Here is a 23488-nt window from a genome sequence, read left to right as displayed (position 1 = left end):
AATATAAAATGAGTAAATACAGAGAAAAGCAAAATAAAACCTGGAGTAGATGTTTGCTTAGGAATTTGTCAGTTCAGTTTTTTCAGCTGACCAAATCTTGTAATGTTTGTCTGCATGTACAGAAATTTTACTTTTAATCTTTTAACAGAACACTGCCAATGGAGCTCCCTCCGATAACTATGGACCTATAGATTTTCAAAATGCTGTGAGTTGTGGCCAAATGTTTCAAAATTGTCTATATAATAATGGATGAAATACGTACATTCATTGTATTATTGCAATATTTGTTTGAAAAATTAATCTAGTGTTTAATCTTCACTGTTTTGTCCTAGAATGTGCCTCAGGTGGATGAAGAGGGTTATTGTATCAGACCGGAATTCAATGAAAATGATATCCTTTCTCCATTGCTTGCTGATTATTTATTACTACTTAGCCATTAGTGGATATATAGGACTATATAGGAATAGTTAAAAATATGTTATGGCCTAAAAAACAGTTTTATGGAATCCTTCTGAAGCTATTTCTTGTAAATGGTAATGATTCAGCTGCTTTTGGCTACCTACATGACCTACAGCACCAAGGTTACTTAATATATAATACTTTATCAGGAACTATAACAATACTGAGTGGGACCTCCTTGGCCCTCAGTTCGTCATGACATGGATTCCACAAGATGTTGGAAATATTTTCCATGTTGTCATGATTGCATCATGCAGTCCCTTTTTCAGATTTTTCAGGTGCTTTTTATTGCTATGAATCTCATTGTCATGTTTATAAAACCGTTTCAAGATGACTTTCACTTTGTAACATGGTTCATACTGGAAGTAGCCAGTGTGTAAATTGTGACCATTGAAGAGATGCACATGGTTAGCAACAATACTCAGAAAATCTGGCATTCAAGCGACGAGTGATTGCTATTAATAGACTCAAAGTTTGCCAAGAACACAGTCCCCATACCATTACACCACCTCCATTAGCCTGGATGAGGCAGGTTGCATCCAGTAGACCAGGCTATGCTTTTTTCCAGTCAGCAACTGTACAGTTTTGGTGAGCCTGTGCCCACTGCAGCCTCAGCTTTCTGTTCTTGACTGTCTGCATTGGAACCCAATACAGCCTTTGTGGACTAATCTGTGTGGTTTTGTAGACATCTAAAAGTTTATTTCAAGGTTATCAAATAAAAAACCTAGGTCACAATATGCCTACACAGTTATAGATTTGTTGCTGTAGACAATTGGTCATCCTGCTTCTACTCCATATATCAGTGGATAGAGACCACCACTGACCAGATTGTGTTGAGTGGTGGACCATTATCAGTGTGTCTGCTGTCTTACACTGTTGCTGGGATTTTTAAACATCACCATGTTTATTTTATTGAAGCTCTGATGAATGTCAAAAAGATGACTAACAAATTGTTCATGTGAAAATAACCTGAAGGCAAACTGGACTAACAAGGTAGAAGTGGCCAGTAAGGGTACATTGCGCTACAGTAATGCTCCTGGTAAATTTAGTTTTAAGTATATTTACTAAAATATAAGTAAAATAAATAAAAGTACTTACTAAAATGTGGTTCCCTAACAATAATATCTGGCCAACCATGCTGTTTGTAACTAATAAACTGTCACTGTTTACACAAACATACATTTGTCCATGCCCAGCATGATTCCTTAATGATTCCATCCACATACCAAAGACAACAACTCATCATCCAGTGATTCAGATGAAGAAGATGAGCGCAGAAAATTTCATGTGGAAATTAAACCTATGCAGCCCAACAGTGGCACACAGCAGCACAAAGCCACCATCGACGAGCTGAAGGCTTCTATTGGAAACATAACCCTTTCCCCCTCTGCTCCGGTAAGAGATGCGTACATGGACACATACAGTATACACAGAAATACTGAAGCAGGTAAACTATAAACAGGCATTTAAGGGACTAACTGCATGCTTCCATTAAATGCAGAGGGTGAAAGGATAAATCTAGAGACTTCCACAATTTAGGGTAGATCAATATTTTTCAGATGGAGAAATGCAGAAATACAGAAATGTAATCAGAGTTTGATTTTGACCTTGTCACGCAACGATTCTACCCTCCTGTCTAACAAAATGTGTGAAAGCCTACCCAATACACAGCCCCCTCTAAAAGAATTGGCCTTTTGTTTTTGCTTAACATTGAAGACGTTTGGATCTGAGGGCAAAAGATGAATATGAGATGAAAAAAAATCGAATTTCAGATTTCATTTGCTGATGTTAAATAGATGAGTTAAAATATGAAGATCAGAAAGCTGTCTTTTGTGGAGCAGTTGATGACAAACGTGAGAGCTGTGAAGAAAAATGTAAAGGTGTTTGCTGGGAGCTTTCCAGAGTGGACACCTTGTGAGCTGTGGTGACTGCCCGCCCATCCTGTCTTTCCATCTGCTCTTACCACCTATAGTCTATCTATAAACCGTTCTAGATTATCATTCTTTTGTCTGATTGTACTCAGTCTCTCATCTTTCTTCCTTAGGCATTGCAGTAATTTGGATCAGTCACTCTTGTCATGATTCATAAATTCAGAGAGTTTAGTGGCAGTGTTGCTTGCAGGTCCTTTCTTAATGATCAGAGACAATGTTTCCAGCGATGCTATCAATTTAGCATATCATGTTGCTCTCACAGGATGAGCCTGTTTCTTGGCAGGAGTGTTTAGATGGCATGCAACTAGAGCTGGGCGATTAATCGTTATTATCGATTAATTCGAATTTATGGTTTATGTCAATGTTGAAAAAACGAAAATCGATTTTCCGATTTCACTTTGGTTTGGCAGAGCGAGCTTCCGTAGTTCTGCGACGCAAAGAGCTTGTTTCTAAGAGAGGCGCGGTTTCTTCAGTCGGATTGAAGAACGCGCTGAAAGACGGGGAGGAGCCGAAAGTCTGCCGCCGGTTTCATATGAAATTTAAAGGGCACTGAAGCGATCACGAATTTGTGTAGAGTTTATGGAGAATCGCAGAATTCTTAGGGTGGCTGAATAGAAATGTTAAAAATGGCTTAGCGACGAAAACGGCGGCAGACTTCGGCTCCTCCCCGTCTTTCAGCACGTTCTTCAATCCGACTGAAGAAACCGCGGCGTCGCAGAGCGAGGATCAGAGGACAAGTGTGTGCGCGCGCGCGCGCGCGTGTGTGGTCAGGAAGACTTGTATTTGGCTTGTTCAGTATGTTATAAAACACATCTATGCAATACAGTGGAAAGCTGCAATAAGTTTACCATCCTACCCTGTTAGTCAAACCTTTATTTTATTTATTTATATATATATATTTTACTATTATACCCTCATCGGGGGCGGAGTCCCCCTTAAATGAAAATCCTACACTCGCCCCTGATTGTGCCCATATACACAGATGTAAAATGGCTCCTGTTTGATTTTATTTAGCGTGTTAGTTGAATGTTGAACTGATTTACAAAATTGTTTTTCTTCAGGGATTTTTTTTCAGGTGACAATTATTTATTTTATAAAAAATGATTTAAGTCTGCAGTTTGCACTTTACAAATCCCTCATATTTTGTTATATTAATTTATTTTACTAGAATAATTAGAACTTGTAAAGACTGGTGAAAGTTTGCGTTTTATACATCCCAAAAAAGGTTTTTATGTTGTATTGATTATTGTTTTTCTAAAATAACAAAAAAAAAAACTTGTTAGCGAAAGTAATTTTGCACTTTGCACTTTTAGTCCAAATTAGCAGTTCATTAGTTTGGTTATAATGTTTTTGCTCAAATTTAAAAAAAAATCTATTCTATAGTTTCTAGTGTTTTATTAATTTTTTTTAAAGAAAAATAATCATTTTAAAATCGAATTTTGTTTTTAAAAAATCGGAGATTCAATTTTTTTGGCCATATCGCCCAGCTCTACATGCAACAGTTAATGTGTACTTTGTTGACCTATTGTGATAAGGAGTATTTGTTGAACTGCCTTGGATGGCTATTAAACATGCCCCCATCCTAGGGCTTGTTTCGATCTCCCTGTTCTGAACAAAGTACACTTTTCATGAATTCATTTTCCCTTATGCACAAAAAAACGTTTTCTTTGATCTGGGCTGGACTGTCTGTGTATTTTTTCATTTCCTGAAATGCTTCCTTGTCTTCTTCTATCCAAGTTAATGTGTTACTGGGTTTCAGGTCACCTTTAAGTCGTTTGTAGAGTGTAGTGGAATGAAATGCTTATTCATTAACCTTGTGACAGTTGAACCCAGAAAATAGAGCTTTCACCTTAGTCGAGAGTGAAGTGATTTAAAATAGCTGTGTTTTTTCTCATGTGGTATCTCTGTCTTGGTGTTAGCTTTTGTCCCAGATACACTACCTTTTTGACAGGTTGAGGTTTACACTGCCTTTGTGTACCTTTTTTGCCAGGAAATCCAAAAGTGATTGAACATCCTTTTTGTTTTGTTTCTATGTTTCTAAAGCAAGTAATATGTTATCATAGAGCTGAGAACAGCAGAGACGGCTTACAGAGAGGGTTGTTCTAAAAATTTGTTGAAAAAAATGGCCCAGAGTCCAGTAGGTGGCGCATCTGCTTTCTTCTTTTTGTATTCTCTGGTCCAGTGCCAAAGATTTTTGCTGTTTTCTTTCATCCTTACCTCATGGCTGGGAAGCAGATTTTAGCATGACTCTGTCCTCCCCTTCTTAGCAGCTTCAGCTTGCTGTGCAGACTTGAACATTCATTGTGCTTTCTATTTGAGAATTTGAGCAGCAGATTTCACCATGGATTTATACAATTCACTTTGTTTTTCTTCAATCCAAATTGTGCCTTAAACTCAATCACATTAATTCCCTCACTAGAACAAATAGGTGGAAGGATCAGTCTGGAGATCTTCACAGTAGATGAATTTCATTTGCAGAAAGTTCTTCAGATGGAGAGATACAGTATGGCACTGTATTTATAGTTTGGTTTTGGACTTGTTACACAACTTGTCTACCTTCCTGTCCTTTATGCAATAACATATTCAGAGCGGCTTAGCTAATTGTATGATTAAAAGGTTTTCACATTAAGATGTGTGCCGCTAATTTATCTTCTTACATGCATTCCATCAACCTATTTCACGTTGTGTGGTCAGTACACCAGGTCATAACACCGTGGTACAACAATGCACTCACGAATACTAGGGAAGAGAATGAAACAGATTTTGATGAAACAGATCAAAGAATTCCCCAATACTAAATAAATGATAGGAGTTCCCTTATGAAATATTAACTTGTGTGCCGAAAGATTTGTATACTTTGCTTGTCTGTTCTATTGTTTTCCATGCTGCCGCAGTTTTGTCAGATGTTTTTTAATGTTAACTTTTCCAGAGCTGTTTTCAATTACTGGAATTTTTTTCTTTTCATTCTTCAATACTTTCTTACTCATGCTCTCTTTCCCTCTTTTTTTCCCCTTGTTTGTGTACATGTTTACAGCTTTCTTATGTGGTTTAACACCTTCATTTTGTTTCTTATAACTGTTTTGTTGACTTTATATTTATTTAACTGTACACCAACAGACCCAGATAATCAGGTCTGTTGTATTATAGGTGAATGTATAGTAGTCACTTCAATTAATCTGTGTTTTTTTTTTGCACTCCTGATACAACTAATATAACCAGAATACACATGGAATAAGTGAATAAAATATAACCATAAAATTCTTATAAAATTGATATCTCACAAGTATAGCAAGACGTGTTTGTGAGTGCGTGTGCGAGTGTGTGTGCGTGTGTGTATGCACACACCCTGGGAGGGCTGTTTTTGCTGAATGTAGGTGGAGAGACAATACTTAAATGTCCTCTGTTATTTTCATAACTCTGTCATAATTTCTCTCATTAATTAATGGCTTTTCATTGCCAGGTCCACATGAGGAGGAACCAGTCCAGTGAGTAGTTATTCTTTTTCCTCCCATCATTCCAGTAAAGCTTGTCTCCAGTCTTCCAAATAAGATCATGGAATGCTACATGGTCAATTGATTGGTTTATAAAATTGTGTGATATGACTTTGGCAAGCCAATTACCAAAGTTGTCCCCAAAGTTGTCCCTCTTTTTCCATGTTGTCCCTCTTTTTCTTTTTCCGGGTGAGTGCTAGCAAAACTGGCATATTTTCAGACACACAATTCAGTTCAGGGTGGAGATCCCATCCCAGATTCAAGGGGAATCATAGTACATGGCTTCACCAGGAAGAATCACAATGGCAATGGTATTCCATAGGGTGACTTGGCATTGGTACAGAGGTCCAACATTGCCATAGCAAGTCTCTCCCCTACAGCTCCCTTGCAGTAAAGATGTCTGTGGTGGCATCTGATGGGGAATTACCCCCAATTGGACCTGGTTGTTAAGTTTATAACATTTTATTTTGGTAGGTTTGTGCTATAGTCCTTTCCTGAAGTATCCTACAAAATCCTGCAGATTTTGAAAAACATCAAACATTTTATTACTACATTTGGAATCGTGTGCTTTGGTTGTTTAAATTGTGGTAAAAATATTGCCTAGCCTTTTTTCAGTCTTGCTGCTCCCCAGACCTGTAGTACCATACAATAAGATGCCAACACAGAGAATGTACTGCTGTACCGTTACTGTTTATTGTTTTTGTTTTTTTAAATCGGTAACAAGCCTCTTACGTCATCTGTATCCCCAAAAGAAAGCAGAATTTTTTTTTTTTTTTTTTTGAGTTCCAGGTAGTTCAGTGTAGTGTGCCACAGTGTAAAGACCTACACTATCCAGCTGTTCACATGGCTCACTTATCACTCTCACCTATGTCTCAATATATCTTGTTTAGCGCCATAATTTAATTTGAGCCCCTGGCCCAGGCACAATACCTGAAAGAGCCTTTAGAAACCGTGCCACTAAATTAACAACGGTGTTCACTACAACATGCCTCAACGATTAAAGGCCAGTTGGACTCGCACCTAATGAACTGTGTGGAGAGACCGGTTCTAAGGTCTATCTTTAAATCTAACACCCACACTAAACACCACGATACACACGAGACAGCATTTGTACTAAAGATAAAAATACCACTGCCCTCCAAAACCATTGTTCCTTCTTGAACAGTAAGGGACAGGATGCTGTTCATTCACTGTTGTTTAGTCATCAGCAGAATGGTTGACAAAGTGCACAACCTGGTTGTTAACCACTACTTGGTGTCTATAGTTTAAGAACTTAATGCACAGGTAACTAACTGGCACTCAACACTAAGGAAGGGAGGATTTGTGGTTGTGGGGTGTGGAGGGCATTGTTGGAGGCGTTTGTATATGTGGGAGTAAAATTGGTTGGGGATGGTGGGTTTAGTTTACAGCATCCAGGCATCAGAATCAGAAAGAGCTTTATTGCCAAGTATGTTTGTGCATGCAAGGAATTTTTTTTTAGTGTCACAAGCTCCAGTGCACAAAGACAACAACAAAAATACAAAGACTATACAAAAATAGGATGAGAAATAAAAATGCACATTTAAATAGAAAAATAAACTGAAAAATAAAATAAATTGTACATATAGAATAGAATAGACCATGTACTACAAAATGCCCCATTACAATTATTAGATGTGAAATACAATGAACCGGTAAAATAATTCAATGTGAAATACAAGTGTAATAATTACATATACAATACACAAAACCAGTGCAACGATCTGAATGCCTGTGTGAATAATATGAATGTTAGTGCGTATGTGACAGTTTATGTTTCATGGGAAGAATGGAGCCTTCACAGATTCATACTTTATACCATACTTTGTTTGCATGAGGCCCCAAAACCTTTTCTACTGTAAAAAAGACATAATTTACTTAATGAAACTTTTGTTTTCTGTTTCAGATTTTTATTTTACTCACTATGGCTTGAACCAATTTTGCAGCTCCTGTTAACTAGAGTGCATTCTCTCCCTCAGGTGATGAGTTGGGAAGGTCCAGAACACAGCAAGGGGCTTATACAGAGTAAGGATTTATCACAGTTAACTTGGACAAAAACGAGATTTGTTTCCTTATCTTACTTAAGCTTAATGCAGTTTCCTATAGTAATGTAAGAAAACAGGAAGGGACTCTAGCACTCACTGAATTCAGTTTATTTTGGGATTGTTATTTTTTCAGCATATAATAATCTATTATGAGCATGGCTAGAGGAAGAAAATACAGTGGTCCCAATATTTTTAATCACCAACTTTTTCTATTTATTAGTAGACTGACCAGCAATGACCTGCTGTCTCTGGATCCATTTGGCCCTAATCTCTCTGGTGCCCCTTCTTCTGTGTCCTCCTCTGCAGGTAACACTATGATCATTTTCTGATAATAGTAATAATAATATTAATTTAAATATGGAGCACTAGAGGTCAAGAATGGAGATGTGTCCTCATACCTCTTGTGTATCCGGTACGCTAGGCTTCCCTCTGTGAGCCAACCAATAAGGTGCCCCAAATTAAATTTAGGGTGTCCATGCCAGTTGTGTAAGGAGCATGCGTAAGGGGGAAGAAATAAAGTAATAGCAAATATAGAAATACAATGTGCCAGAATTAGAATGATCGAATGCAATACTGAATGTGTCTTCTTTTTTTTTTTTCTTTTTTCTTTTTTTTTTAAGCGTGTCAATCTCTAGCTTGACAATAGAAGGTCAGAATGTAGGACTAAAGTGTCCTTTATTAGTAATATCAAGTATTAGTAATGTGCATTTAGCTTTGTAAAAATGCAATAGGTTTTGTAAGTAGCTTGAAGTAAGATACAGTCAGGAAAAGAGAGATAGGACACTGATTAATATTATTTGCTGGTTTTCCATTGAAATATTTAATATTGCTAAGTACAGCTATACCTAAACCTGACTGTTTCCTACAAAAAGAAACAAGAATTGCCATATCCTGTTTTTAGCCTCACTTCAAGAGGACACAGGCTTATAATCATATTGCACATAACTGAATGGTAGCTCATTCATTCTCTTCCTCCATCCTGCATTTTTTTTAGGAAATTTGCCTTAATGCTAACCTGATGCATTATTGATACTATGTGTATGCTGGTGAAAATGTCTTGGCTTTTCCTGTTCTCAGCAGTTACCTCTGGAGAGTTTGCTCAGGCTCCTATGGTCTTGAAATCCCAAAAACGCAGCACTGCTGTTATAGTTGTATTTTACAAAATACACTGCCCGCCCAAAAAAAAAATCACACACACTAATATTTCGTTGGACCGCATTTAGCTTTGATTACGGCACACATTCACTGTGGCATCGTTTTGATACGCATTGTCACAACATTTATTCCCGTCCAGAGTTGCATTGATGGGACAGTTGGACCTCTGCTCAAAGTCTTCTCCAGCACATCCCAAAGATGTTCAATGGGGTTATGGTCTGTACTCATGATTTCTCATGCTTCCTGAACCACTCTTTCACGGTTTGAGCCCGATGAATCCTGGCAGTGTCATCCTGGAATATGCCCCTGCCATCAGGGAAGAAAAAATCCATTGATGGAATAACCTGGTCATTCAGTATATTCAGGTAGTCAGTTTTGGGCACATAACGCTGGTCAGTTCTTAACCCAATTTCAGTAGTTTCAGCAATCTCCTTAGATGTTTTCTTTGCTTGATGCATGCCAATAATTTGACCCTTCTGAAACAGAGCAACATCTTTTCCATGACCACAGGATGTGTCTTCTGACATGGTTGTTTAAGAAACGTGAAGCTGCTCCTTGCATCAGTTAGGGTTAAATAACTTGTTGCCAGCTGAAACATAATCATCCATGCAGTAATTATCCAATGGGAGGCTCTTACCTATTTGCTTAGTTAAATCCAGGTGGTGACTTTTTTTTTGGATGGGCAGTGTACTTTTATGGATTCATTTCATGGAGATGCAAAATCTCATATCACAAATTACAGTTCTCCGGTGTTCTATTTTATTATTTATTGCAGATATTATTTTTTTCTTCTGTTTATTTTGTATGCAGTCCTTTCGAAAAGTATTGGAACAGCAAGGCCAATTCACTTGTTTTTGCTATACACTGAAAACATTTGGTTTTGAGATTTAAGGATGAATACACAATAGATCAAAAATTCAGCTTTTCTGATATTTATATATAAATGTGTTAAACAGCTTAGAATATGGTACACTATTTAATAACGTTTAATTTGGTTGCATATCCTTTGCTTCTAATGTCAAGTTGGCAACTCAATGACATCACTCAAGTGGTTTCTTTGCTTTTATGTGAAAGTTATTCAGATGGGCTATTATGTTTTAGATTTGGTCTCATTGGTAATTAAGATTTACATAAATTTGTGTCCAGGTTGAAAAAAATTGGGATTCATTAATTGTCTTTTTGTATTTCTCATAGTAGTCTCTCTATCCATTTTCCACTCACTCAGCCTGTTCCTTCCTGCATTTCACACAAAAGCTGTTGAACGTAACTTTTGAAATCCATCTAATAATTACAAGTTTTCATTTGGATATCGATAGTGTCGTTATGGATAGTGTAAGGAGGTATCCAGTTGCTTTATATATATATATATATATATATATATATATATATATATATATATATATATATATATATATATATAATGTATTATTAATTGCTAATTATGTCTCTTATAATTGCCGGACATACATTCCCCAGCTAGACCTAAGCAGGCTTACTACTGCACTCTGGTTCATGGTTTGATAAACAACAATAGATGCCAATTAACTCATCAAGCCTTGAGTTCATTTATTGATTTAAGGAGCCTGTGTGACAGGTACTGTGAATAAAAGTCCTCACCTTCCCTCCAGTCTTTACCCTCCAATCTGCTTTCTCCATTGCTTGTTCCTCCCTCCTCTATAATCACAGATGAGTTTTTCATTCCCATCCCCCCATCTCCACCCAGAGCCATGAGCACTCCTCCAACCCTTCTCAAAAACCCAGGGGACGCTGCTACTCCACTCAATACTCCCAACACCAGTATCGATCTACTTTCTTTCTGGACTCAGAACCAGTTGGTGGCTTTTGTGCCTTTTGGTGGGCTAACCTGGAATAACCAGGAAAGACCTTGGACAGTGCCTATTTCCCAGTATGCCAAAACCCCATCCAGCAAAGCTGCAGATTCCTTTATTAGTATGGGCCAGAAGAAGGAAACCACCCTGTCTTGGATGGAGGACTATGCCATGACACCTGCAGCCTTCCATATGCAGGATGGTAATGCTGAAGAATAATTATGCCAAGCATGCCATCATTTCAGAGCACAAAGTAATGCTTTGTATGAATGAGTGATGCGATTAACATGGGTTCATAAAAATGTATACTTCATGGCATAATGTGTGTCTAATTGTAGTGCATTACAAATTGTTTGCATATGGTATTACTTTATGTTCAGACGTTTTTAATCTTTAGCTCTCATGAATGATAAACTCTTCTTTCTGAGTTTTCTGTAATGCCTGAATGTGTTTGTTCAGGCTGTTGATTGAAAGAAAGGAGGATGAAAGAAAGAGGAACTGAATTGATTAATGATAATAATAATAATAATAATTTTGAAATTATTTTACAGAGATTAGCAAGAGACTTATTGTTGCTACTGTCTATAATAGAGTCGGACTAGCTAATTTTTTTAAGGGGCAAAAATGTAATCATTCTGATTTGTTTAATAATTTTATTAATATAGGGTTTTTTTTTGTTTTTTTTATGTTTATTTCTGTATTTTTTCTCTAGTTAACTTGTGCTGTAAAAAATATTGCCTTGTTCTGTTTGCATGTTCTGGTTTGTCCTATTTGGCAATTTTTGTTTGTTGTTTGGCTTGTTTGGCAAGTTTGTGACCAATGACTGTATATAGTATTTCGGTGGGCTTGTAACACTGGGTAAAAGTGAACCGAAAATGTATCCGAGTCGCTCTGGTGGCTGATTTTAATACAGTTTTAATCCTGTCCATTTCTGTGTGTAAAATAAGGCAGACTTGCATTTTAAGTTGCATCCCCCAAAATATTGCTATGAGTTTAAGAGTGGCACATCCTGCACATAGGAAATAACATAACAATCAGTTACATCTGCCACATCATCTTCTTTTAATGGTATTCAACACTTTAGATACAGCAAGAATTCTGCTGACAAAATCATCCTGTGCCATTCCTATGCTGGTCTAAGTTTTATCCATGCTTGGATTTCTTTTTGCTGTCATATTTCAATTACACCGGTCTAAGCTTTTCGCAACCTACAATCTTTGCTGCATGACATGATCTGGGGTATTTCCAAATACAACAAGGCACGTTCCACCTCTAGCACTAACCTTACACAATGAGCATGTCAGGGCCTCATCACGTGTCTGTAAAGCAAAGATTTCTGACATAAATTAGAGAAATTAAGAAATTGATTGAATTTACATAGCAAGGTTTATATTTGCCCAGTAATATATGGGTGATTGCCATATATGAACATACATGTGAATATACAGAAAGTAAGACTCTTATACACATCTTTTACTAAAATTATTGATAAATTAGGCCCGTTGGGTGTCAAGAGCATCATGTTCCACTCATATTTACAGACATTGGTTCAGATTGAGATACTTTGCTGCATGCTTGTATAATGTTTTGCATTTATATGTACTGCTTGTTTTCTAACCTACTCCAACACTGAAAATTATATCTTATTATTTTGCCTCCATTTTATCTATTTGTTCCACATAGTTCCTCCCTCTAACAGACCTACAACCCCTTTGGGCACAGCGACAATAGTTCCTCCTCCTCGACCCTCATCGCGGCCTAAACTGCCTGCAGGCAAACTGAGTGGCATCAATGAGATTGTGAGTACTTTGCTAGTTTAATAAGATTATGTTGTGTTATTTTACCATCTTTAAAGATCAGCTATGTAAACAAAAAATAGCTAAACTTTAAACACACACTCTTCAACATATATTTGAACAGTTACAGGACCATTGTACAGCAAAAAAAACTGCATAAAAATATCCCACAATTGAGTTATTAGATATATTGCTGCATTAAGGTATTATTTATGGTGTTTGGAGAACTGGTCTGTTAAGTATTATATTTGCTGGATGTCTTTTTAAGATCATTCATTTTTATTTACTTGTTTTGTTTCTAAAAAGGCACGGCCGTTCAGCCCTTCTATGGCAACCAACTCTAGTCCTCTGCCTGCACCTTTAGCACGGGCCGAAAGCTCCTCCTCTTTAAGCTCTAACACCTCACTGAGCGCGAGTAACACACCCACCATTGGTGAGAAACCCATTCCCACTCATTCTCTGGTAATATACATCTATCATAAAAACACACTGAGGGAGAGATTCTCACATGTTCATCATCAAATTCTTTTACCCATGAATCTGGCTGTACATGCTTTCATGCTCTCACTCATCTATGGGTTTCATTATTGCTTTTCTTTTAATTTATGGTTTGGATTTCATCTTTTTCATCGATGGTGTAAGAGGATGATGTGTTTGTGGCGAAACTGCCAACATTTGAGAAGAGGTGTGAAACCCCAGCAGGTAACATGCCTTATGCTGCAAACTGGAAAAGTTTATTTTAACTTAAAAACTAACTCTGTTGACTCCATTGGTCAGGCATTTCACGTGACCTGTACTAAACATCATCATCTTAACTGCTAAATTCCATTCTTTTCATTGTTTGTCTACGCTGTGTTTAACAACTTTCTTGGGTTTGAGCATGATATTAAATGCCCTACAATTATGTGGTTTGAATGGTTCCATATTTCCAAATAAATAGATTATGATGCACAAATAAATATAGAGATATTCACAGAAATTAAACAAATTAGAAAGTCGTCTACAAATATACACTATCTTGGCAGAAGTTTTGGGACGTCTGCCTTCATATGCACATGAACTTTAATGACATCCCATTTGTAATCCGTAGGGTTTAATATGGAGTTGGCCCACCATTAACAGCTTCAACTCTTCTGGGAAAGCTTTCCACAAGGTTTAGAAGTGTGTTTATGGGAATTTTTGACCATTCCTGTAGAAGCACATTTGTGAGGTCAGGCACTGATGTTGGACAAGAAGGTCTGGCTTGCAGTCTCCGCTATAATTCATCACAAATGTGCTAACGAGTTGAGGTTGCTGGTCAGTTAAGTTCCTCCACACCAAACTCGCTCATCCATGTCTTTATGGACCTTGCTTTGTGCACTGGTGGGCAGTCAGGGGTCATCCTCAAAATGTTCCTACAAAGTTGGGAACATGAAATTGTCCAAAATGTCTTGAAATGTTGGAGCATGAAGAGTTCCTTTCACTGGAACTAAGGGGCCAAGCCTGACCCCTGAAACCCCACCCCATAATTCCCCCCTCCACCAAACTTTACACTTGGCACAATGCAGTCAGGCAAGTATTGTTCTCCTGACAACCACCAGACCCAGACTTGTGCATCAGATTGCCAGACAGAGTGTGAGAGAGGGTCACTCCAGAGAACACGTCTCGTCTGCTCTAAAGGCCAGTGACAGCGTGCTTTACACCACTGCATCCAGTGCTTTGCATTGCACTTGATGTAAAGTTTGGATGCAGCTGCTCAGTCATGAAACCCCATTGCATGAAGCTCTATATGCACTGTTCTTGAGCTAATCTGAAGGCCACGTAAAGTTTGGAGGTGTGTAGCTATTGAAAGAAAGTTGGTGACTTCTGCGCACTGTGTGCCTCAGCATCGCTGACCATGCTTTGTGATTTTACATGGCCTATCATTTCATGGCTGAGTTTCTGTTGTTCCCAATTGCTTCCACTTTGTTATAATACCACTAACAGTTGACCGTGGAATATTTAGTAGTGAGGAAATTTCACAAATGGACTTGTTGCACAGGTGGCAACCTATCCCATTACCACGCTTGAATACACTGAGCTCCTGAGAGTGACCCATTCTTTCACAAATATTTGTAGAAGCAGTCTGCATGACTAGATGCTTGAATTTATACTTCTGTGGCCATGGAAGTGATTGGAACACCTGAATTCAGTGATTTGGAGGGGTGTCCCAAAGGTTTTGGCAATATAGTGTATGTCAGGATTTTCACAGTAATGATTTAAATTCACAGATAAAAAATCTGATATAAAAAATTAAAACAAATTAAAAAAAAATTACAAATGTTTTTGTCACAAAAACCTCTGACTAAATGTTGTGAAATCCCAATGCTTGCTGACATTTCAGAAAAGTCATTTCTTGACAGTAAACAAATTGCAAATATTCAGTGTCCCCCAGCAGATGTTCCAGTGTATAATTCACTGTGGAAAGTACTCTATGAAGAACTTGCTGCCTCAGTTTTACAATGCATTAACACATGACAAACACATTTGACATTTGGCCAATGTAATAAATTATTTTCATAATGTATAATTAGCTTATAGTGGTTAGCACTGTTGCCTCACAGCAAGAAGGTCCTGGGTTCGAATCCCGGGGTCGAACAGGCTGGGGCCTTTCTGTGTGGAGTTTGCATGTTCTCCCCGTGCCTGCGTGGGTTTACTCCGGGTACTCCGGTTTCCTCCCACAGTCCAAAAACATGTACATTAGGTTGATTGGTAATTCTAAATTGCCCATAGGAGTGAGTGTGTGTGTGTGGTTGTTTGTCTATGTGTGGCCCTGCGATGGACTGGCGACCTGTCCAGGGTGTACCCCTGCCTTTCGCCCTATGTGCGCTGGGATAGGCTCCAGCAGACCCCCGTGACCCTAGGAGTCCTAGGAATAAGCGGGTATAGACAATGAATGAATGAATAATTAGCTTAATGATTAGTAAATACAGTACTGTATGGAATTTATATTGCATAATAATATAAGTGAAACAGGAGATATTATTCCAAAAACATTTCAAACTATGGCATGTTACATCATGATATGACTTCAGTGGACATTTAAAGTCATTATAAATTTTTAAAATCACATTTCCAACATTTGGCAGTATAATTTATTGTATACTTCTGTTTTTTTTTAATACTGTTGCTTTGTTTTAAATTACACACTAGCATAAAGACCAGCGGTCAGATGATAACGATTTAACTTCCATGAATCTTAACTATACAAAAGAGTTCATGCTCAATTTATAATAAAACCTGTTATTATAGATCAGCAGACAGAAAGCTTTGTAACTGACTGAGTCTCAGCCAAACCAATAAGTGCTAAGGTTCCTGAATCTTTTGGAATGATTCCTTTAGAGAACGTAATCATAGGCATCAGTAGCTGTTCTAACACTGATCACAGTGTTTTTTGACATGAAACCTGTAAGGATAACATTTTCTTGCTGATGCCATGTTTTGTGCTTACACGGTCTTGTAACCCCACCACACTCACTTTATTGCAAAATCACAACTAGGGTTTCAGTGACAGTGCAGGAAACACACGTTAAAACACATTTTCCCTCAAAATAAAGAGTTTATATTCACTAATCCACTGCGAGCTCCTGACAGCAAAGAACTAGTGTCTATAATGACGTCAGAAACTACACTGACCTAATAGTTCCTCATGGGCCATTGATTGCTGTTGTAGAAAGGACATTAATCAGTTACAGTTACATTATTTACTGTTTAGTGTCACCCAAATGAGGATGGGTTCCCTTGTGAGCCTGGTTCCTCTCAAGGTTTCTTCCTCATATCATCCCAGGGAGTTTCTACTTGCCACTGTCACCACAGGCTTGCTCATTAGGGATAAAATAAAATAGTTTAATAATTTAATTTAATAATTTATTCTTATTTCTAGGTATTTAGTTATTTTTGTAATATTTTTATTTTCATTTTTTCCCCTCCCCTTTCTCCGTTTCTCTTCTTTTGTAAAGCTGCTTTGAGACATTGTCAACATTGTGAACATTGTCATTGTAAAAGGCGCTATACAAAATAAATTGAAATTGAAAATTAATGCTAGTAATATTTTAATATGTTCCTACAATGATGCTGTTCGATGGTTAGATGGAGCAAGAACGTGCAAGCATTGGTCAGCTCAGTGTGGCTGTTGTCCGATTGGCTTTAGTTGATTTGGAAATATGAAACAGTTCTAACCCCATATACGTTTTATTTTTATGTATGTATTTTATTATGAATTTAATAATGTGATTGTGATTCTCTTTTTTTCCCTTCTGTGCCCCTTTACTTTCTTTGCTCCTAGGGACATCTCGTGGCCCCAGCCCTGTCACATTAGCATCCCAGGATTCACTCCCCATTGCTGTTGCATTTACAGAGTCAGTTAATGCATACTTCAAAGGAGCTGATCCCAGCAAGTGAGTCTTGTTTGAGATTAATCTGTACTCTACACATAGCAAGCATATGCCTGATAAAGAAGCTATGAGAGTCTGGTCAAATAATATTAATAATATTAAATCATTTTTCTGTACTTCTTTAGTATATCAAGTCAAAAAAAGTCCAAATTTATTGAATGCAATATAGTATGCAATAAAGAAGATATTGTCTAATCTAACAAAAAGACCTATTTGGAGGAGGACCTTGCCTTAACTATATTTTAATCCCTTGGAATGATTATGCATTTTCTTTTAGCTATAAATAAAGTATAGAGCTGGTCAATATGAGCAAAATATCACAATAGTTTTCACATTGCTGTTGGTGAGGCACCAGTTGCTAAGGTTTGCCTTTTGAAATATTTTATCTTTATATCTTTATTTGTTCACTTAACTATTAAGTTAACTATTAACACTTAACTATTTGTTAACTTAACTTAAATGAGCAAAGGGAAAAGACCAAAACATTGTTTAGACAGCTTTAATATTATGTTGTTTAGTGTAATGTTTGTTTTTTGTTTTGTTTTAGTAAAAGTGTGCCCACATTGTACACTACCAGACAGATGTAGCTTTTTATTTAGTTACAAATATGAGGCAAACCAATACATTTTGAAATCTTGTTATATTTGGGGCCTGTGTGCATATGATTAGGTTTCATTATGTTTAGGTAAGATAATTCTGTTTTATCTGTTTTTACTTTCACACAAATCAGTCTGATATTGTAAATTCTATAATAACTTAGCCACAGGTTCTAAAGCAGTAGTGCTAAACATACATGATACTGTTATTCATAAGGGGTGAAAAATTCGAGTAGAAGCTAGGTTTGCTAATTTATTTAAGTTATTTAATCACAGGCAGCATTATGTTTTACCAATGTCTTGGTTACATAACTCCAATGTAGAATTATTAGCCCAGAAGCTATTGCTGTGACTTAACACTAATTTGGGTCGTCGCTGTAGGTGTTGCCACAGTGGCCTGTGAAATTGTCAGTTGTATTAAGTGCATGTTACAAATTCATTCATGTTCTTGCAGTGAGCATATTTAATATGTGACAGAATATGCTGTTAATGAAGATCCTGCAAAATGTATACTTTTACTGGCACCTGTATACCTAAAAATAAGTTATACCAGTATTATACTATAAACGCAGCTAAAATACCTAACTACACAGCATTTAATGCAGTTTATGTTAAGAGTTTAGTCCAGGATTGAGCTTTTGCTTGTTTTTTAGGTGCATAGTGAAGATCACGGGAGACATGACCCTTTCCTTTCCGAGTGGTATCATTAAGATCTTCACATCCAGTCATTCACCAGCTATACTCACCTTCAAACTCAGAAACACTAGCAAGCTGGAGCAGATACTACCAAACCAGCATCTTCTACACAGGTGTGTGCTTGTGCTCTCATGCTTGATTACCAGAATGATTTTTTTTTCCTGTTTTCGAAAAAGTTTGGATGTTTATGAGACTTCCAAAATATGCTAGCCAGTTTTTGCTCTGACTGATGGGAGAGAATTCCTCCCCATCCTCCTCTTTCCCACTCCTCTTTGGGTAGCCGTGGCATTTTTGGGATTTGAAATCATAATCTCCTGATGATGGGTGAAAAGTATTTCTGTTGCAACCCTTTGTAGCCAGAATGAGTTTTACTAATCATAAAGGTCCTTAGGCATGTCCTCTTGTTTTCATGAATATCTGAATATGACCTGCAACTTTTGCAAAATATTGGGCTGATTGTGAATAGGCTTATAAAAGAAAATGGACAATGTAATTCTTACCGGATTTTTACAAACAATATTTATGAACATTTGTAGGACAGCTTCTTGCCAGCTTACCTACATTCAGGTTCATAAATATGGACATAAATAAGTAACAGTTATTTTATATTTAAGCTCAACCCAGACTTTGTTTTATTTACGTTCAGTTAGTATTTACATCAAAATAAGGTGCTGAGTGTGGGAATGAAAGCACTGTTTAGGAACTAAAAGTGATAAATAAATAATAATTATAATTAGTAATTTGGAAATAAAGTGCTACTTAGGATTTGCAGTGTAGGATTTACTTCACCAAGTAAGTCATCATAACAAACCTATGACAGAGATAACAACATCATAATGTGTGGCCAAATAAAGGTTGCTTTGTTTAATGCTGCATCTTATTAGGCTCAGCATAATAATTACGTTAATGGAAGGCCCTTAAAATGATATATAAGTCATATTTGTCTTACTGTGTTTCATGTAGTGAGACCTGCCAGAATGATACTAACACTAAAGATTTCTGGATGAATATGCCTGCACTGACTGCATATCTCAGGAAGGCTTCAGAACAGAACCCAACCTCTTCTTACTACAATGTGGACATTCTCAAGTACCAGGTATGTACTGGGTCTCTGTATCATGCATTAGATGAATAATATGTGCTTACTTATTTATCTCTTGTTCATTCATCGCCCTTAGGTGTGTTCTAATGGTATTCAGTCAACGCCACTAAACCTGGCAGTATACTGGAAGTGTGCCCAGAGCACTACAGACCTGCGGGTGGACTACCAATACAACCCCGAGGCCATGCAACCACCCGGACCTCTATGTGGCGTGCAGGTCCTCGTACCCGTCACTGGTGGTGTCTCCAACATGCATTCACTCCCAAGTGCCATCTGGTGAGGCTCAGGAATGCATCAGATCTTATGTCTGTTTAATATAATCTTTCTCTTTCTTTCTTTTTTTTTTTTAAATCTCTCACTTAAAATAGTTTATTTTTAAAAGGAAATATAAAATAATATATGATAATAAAATGATGATAAAAATCATTTTCCTCCTTTTTTTCATCAGGAATTCAGACCAAAGTAAGTTGTTATGGAAGCTGAATGACATCTCTGAGAAGTCTGAAAATGAAGGTATGAACATAGGCTATGAAGTAAAATCACCAACACCCATTCTTTTTAAATGACCATTCATACAGTGTTTCTGTAGCTTTAAAATTATGTGCTTGCTTTATATATGCACCATAAATTTAAGCAAAATAAATATTGTTTAAAAGGTTGGGGTCAGCTCTTACCAAATAATAATTCATGTGTGTGTGTCAGGTTCTGGCTCTCTAAGGGCAAAGTTTGAGCTCTCAGATGGTCCCTCAATTCCGGCCACTCTGGCTGTTCAGTTCTTAAATGAGGGTAGTACGATCTCTGGAGTAGAAATGGAACTGGCCGGATCCGGATATCGACTCTCTCTCAATAAGAAGAGATTAGTCTCTGGTAAGACTTTACATTTATAAGACCAAATATTCATTTAAAATTGTTTAACTCCCTCATCCCTTCACAATGGCACTGCTATACACACATTAACAATAACAGTGTGTACAATAATAATTAACTAACAATAATATTAGATGCTATATGTGTGTGTAATATTCATAATATATTAATCATTATCTGCATAATTCTGTGAAAGTATAACATGTTAGTAAATGACTCTTTTTATGTATGTGTTTGTTACAGGACGATATATGGCAGACTGCTGAGATGTCCGAGCAGAGGCACATTCGATCAAACTGTTGAAAAATTAAAGGAATCCTTTTCATTTGCATCTCCTGCAGATGGCAGGTGAATCAAAAGGATTGTCACCCTGATGGATTCTCTTATGCATTTATTCTCATCATTTTGAACTATACTTCCGTCCAACCAAATGTACCATTTTGGGGAAGAAAGAACTGTTTTACTACATTTTATATTACTGTAGCACTGAGAATCAAACACTGTCAGAAAGAAAAGACTAATAAAGAAAACCAATAAGGACTGTCTGAATACTGAAGAATGAGAAAATCAAAACTAATCTGATATTTTTTGATTTATTTTGACTTTATAGGGTTTGTTTCCATGTATAGATAAATTTTAATATGACAATATGATTTAGAAAATATGCAGTGTAAAACAAAACAAAAAAGAAAAAATATATCTGCACTAACAATGTTCCAGGCCATTTATATAGACATTAACCTCTTATTTGTTTAGTTTAGTCCTCATCATAACTTTAAAAAAATGTCAGTGAGGGAAAAAATGCCTCAGGCAATGTGAACATTTGTGTACTGTCCTAAAATCTACTCTTTTATAGGACAGGCCTGAGTTCACTGAATAAAATCCTTGTAGCATTATTTATTGTTTTTTAGGATTCTGCCAAGGCTTCACGGCTGTTGGTGGACATTTAACAAACAAGCCCTTAGGTGGCTGAGATTTCAGATCTCTCTGACTAGTTAGTATTCCTCACAGTAAATGTGCAATGAAGGTATAAGCTATTAAATCAATTATGTGATTTATGTTGAGTTTTTAAGTTCAGTGTCAAGAATTCTGGTCCGTTTTGGAGTAATTGTCAAAAAAGAAAGAAAACCAAACCTTGGAAAACTGCCCTTAGTGCCTATTTTTTAATCAGACTTGTTGATTTTTTTTCATTACAAGCGTATCTTTGTTGCTAATTCTGTTTTATACATTTTTACTGGGACACTGAAGGGAAAATACTTCTAAATGACAGCTATATATGAATGCCTTTCTAAAACAATTATTGGTAATTTAAAAAAAAAATCATAATTAGTGGTAATGTGATGTGGTATGTTCTGAATATGTAGCCCCTTAAATAGGATGTTGCCAGCTTTAAAGGAGACATCCAAAACATTAAATTTTGAACATTTTATGATTGTTTCAATCTCCCCACACATGCTGATGTTTAGTTTTGAATTCACCTTTGAATTCAAAGGTAATGAAATCACCTTTCTGGCCCTTGTGTTTTAATATTTTATCATATACAGCTGTCTTGCCCTCAAAATACAGAAGTGATCATCTTTTTCTTTGGATATTTGCTGTAGTTGAGTAATCCTACCTGCATTAATGAATGACTAGGACTTTGGATGACCCAAATATTCCAACATACTCAAAACCACTGAGAAATGATAGCGGAAGAGAATGAGAATGAATTCGCCCCATATTTTGGGATTCATTAATTATTTTTATTCTGTAATAAAAATAAATTTTATTATAGCATGGCATTATATAATAATATTGCACCTATTCAGCAATATCAGCAATTTTGTTATTTTTTAGCAAAACCTTGACTTGGACAACCTACTTGTTTCCTAGACACAGGGCAGGCTAGCTAAACTGTTAAAGTAACGAACCATTCAAAACTGCTAAACAAATCCAAAGTGCTTTAAGGGGCTATACAGTGTTTGTTTTGCTTATTATCATCTTTAATACTGGCTCTGTGCCTTATATTCTCCGCTTAAGGGTCAATTGTTTTAAGGGCTATTTTAACCAGCGGGAAGATGGAGATAAATAGACCCTAAATAATACAAAGGAATGTTTGATATGTACTAAAAATTTAAATGTGTAATGTGCAAATGTGTAACATTTTAGGGAAGTTTTAGTCTTTTTTAACAGCAATATCTTTTTCCACAAGATAATTTTTTATGCTGTAACTAGCCAGACTTTTTTTGTACAAAAAAAATCCTAATCTTTACTGTTTTATTGGAAATGATTACGATGTATGTAATTGTATTGAAAAATAATAAAATGGCATTGGGCATTTGGTGTGGAGGCAGATATTAACCAGTGGACATTAGGGTCAAAACTGAACTGTGTGACACTTTTTCTGTCCGGTAAAACTACGACATAAATATCTGATTGTGTGTTTTAGCAAGCTGGTTCTTGCTGCCTCTACAGTCATCAGATAAATGTGTGAAGGCATTTTGGAGCTTTGTCTCGTCACTTGATCCTTTTTGTTCTCAAGTTCATGGATGTGTTAAATGATCTGTGTAAATGTTTTTCTGAACATTTTTACAAATTTACCACTTTGTTCTCTCATGATTTCATTGTCTGAAATAAATGTGTAATATATAAATCTATACAAATATAAGAGCTATATACAACTCTGCACTCATTTGTTGAATTTATTTTCTTTACTTTTTTTTATACATATCTTAAATCATAAATCAGTATTAGAACATGGATTATTGTAATGGATTTTAAATACAAGTTGCTATGTACTTGGTAATGCGAGCAAAGATGATTTAGTGGCAGCTATCCTCGGTTTGATCTTTGTTTTATGAGCTATTTTAACCAGCGAGAAGATGGAGATAAATAGATCCTACCTGAAAATTAAGTTGCTTTATATGTATAAAAGTTAACTATAGGTTGCTTTATGTTTTTTTGGTGATCTGCAAAGACGATTTAGCAGAAGCTATGCACAATTTACGTATTCAAGCTAATTTAAACATCAGAAAACATTTTTATGTAAAATTTGAGCTTGACTTAGTCTTTGTTTCTCTCTGCACAATCATCTAAAGTCAGTTCTGAAGCA

The 23488-nt window shown here is 36.5% G+C and overlaps 1 protein-coding gene across 2 annotated transcripts in view; it reads left to right on the top strand.

Moving 5' to 3' along the window:
- The window catches only part of fcho2 (FCH and mu domain containing endocytic adaptor 2), a 51505-nt gene extending 28448 nt beyond the window's left edge, over window positions 1–23057 (top strand). The window contains exons 12-27 of one of the 2 annotated variants that reach the window (XM_058382863.1): window positions 149–205; window positions 333–393; window positions 1685–1854; window positions 5851–5875; window positions 7879–7924; window positions 8165–8250; window positions 12612–12727; window positions 13031–13157; window positions 13367–13426; window positions 17028–17139; window positions 18386–18541; window positions 19392–19524; window positions 19607–19806; window positions 19979–20043; window positions 20233–20397; window positions 20641–23057. In XM_058382863.1, coding sequence (XP_058238846.1) covers window positions 149–205; window positions 333–393; window positions 1685–1854; window positions 5851–5875; window positions 7879–7924; window positions 8165–8250; window positions 12612–12727; window positions 13031–13157; window positions 13367–13426; window positions 17028–17139; window positions 18386–18541; window positions 19392–19524; window positions 19607–19806; window positions 19979–20043; window positions 20233–20397; window positions 20641–20663 — 1602 coding nt within the window. In that variant the 3' untranslated portion in view covers window positions 20664–23057. The remainder of the gene's footprint in view (window positions 1–148; window positions 206–332; window positions 394–1684; window positions 1855–5850; window positions 5876–7878; window positions 7925–8164; window positions 8251–12611; window positions 12728–13030; window positions 13158–13366; window positions 13427–17027; window positions 17140–18385; window positions 18542–19391; window positions 19525–19606; window positions 19807–19978; window positions 20044–20232; window positions 20398–20640) is intronic. The other variant, XM_058382864.1, reaches the window with a different exon arrangement.
- Window positions 23058–23488: the final 431 nt, after the last annotated feature.

Source organism: Hemibagrus wyckioides, linkage group LG28, assembly GCF_019097595.1.
Source record: "Hemibagrus wyckioides isolate EC202008001 linkage group LG28, SWU_Hwy_1.0, whole genome shotgun sequence".
NCBI classification, from domain to species: domain Eukaryota; kingdom Metazoa; phylum Chordata; class Actinopteri; order Siluriformes; family Bagridae; genus Hemibagrus; species Hemibagrus wyckioides.
The sequence above is the reverse complement of the archived record's forward strand: the minus strand, read 5'-3'. Positions and strand labels throughout refer to the sequence as shown.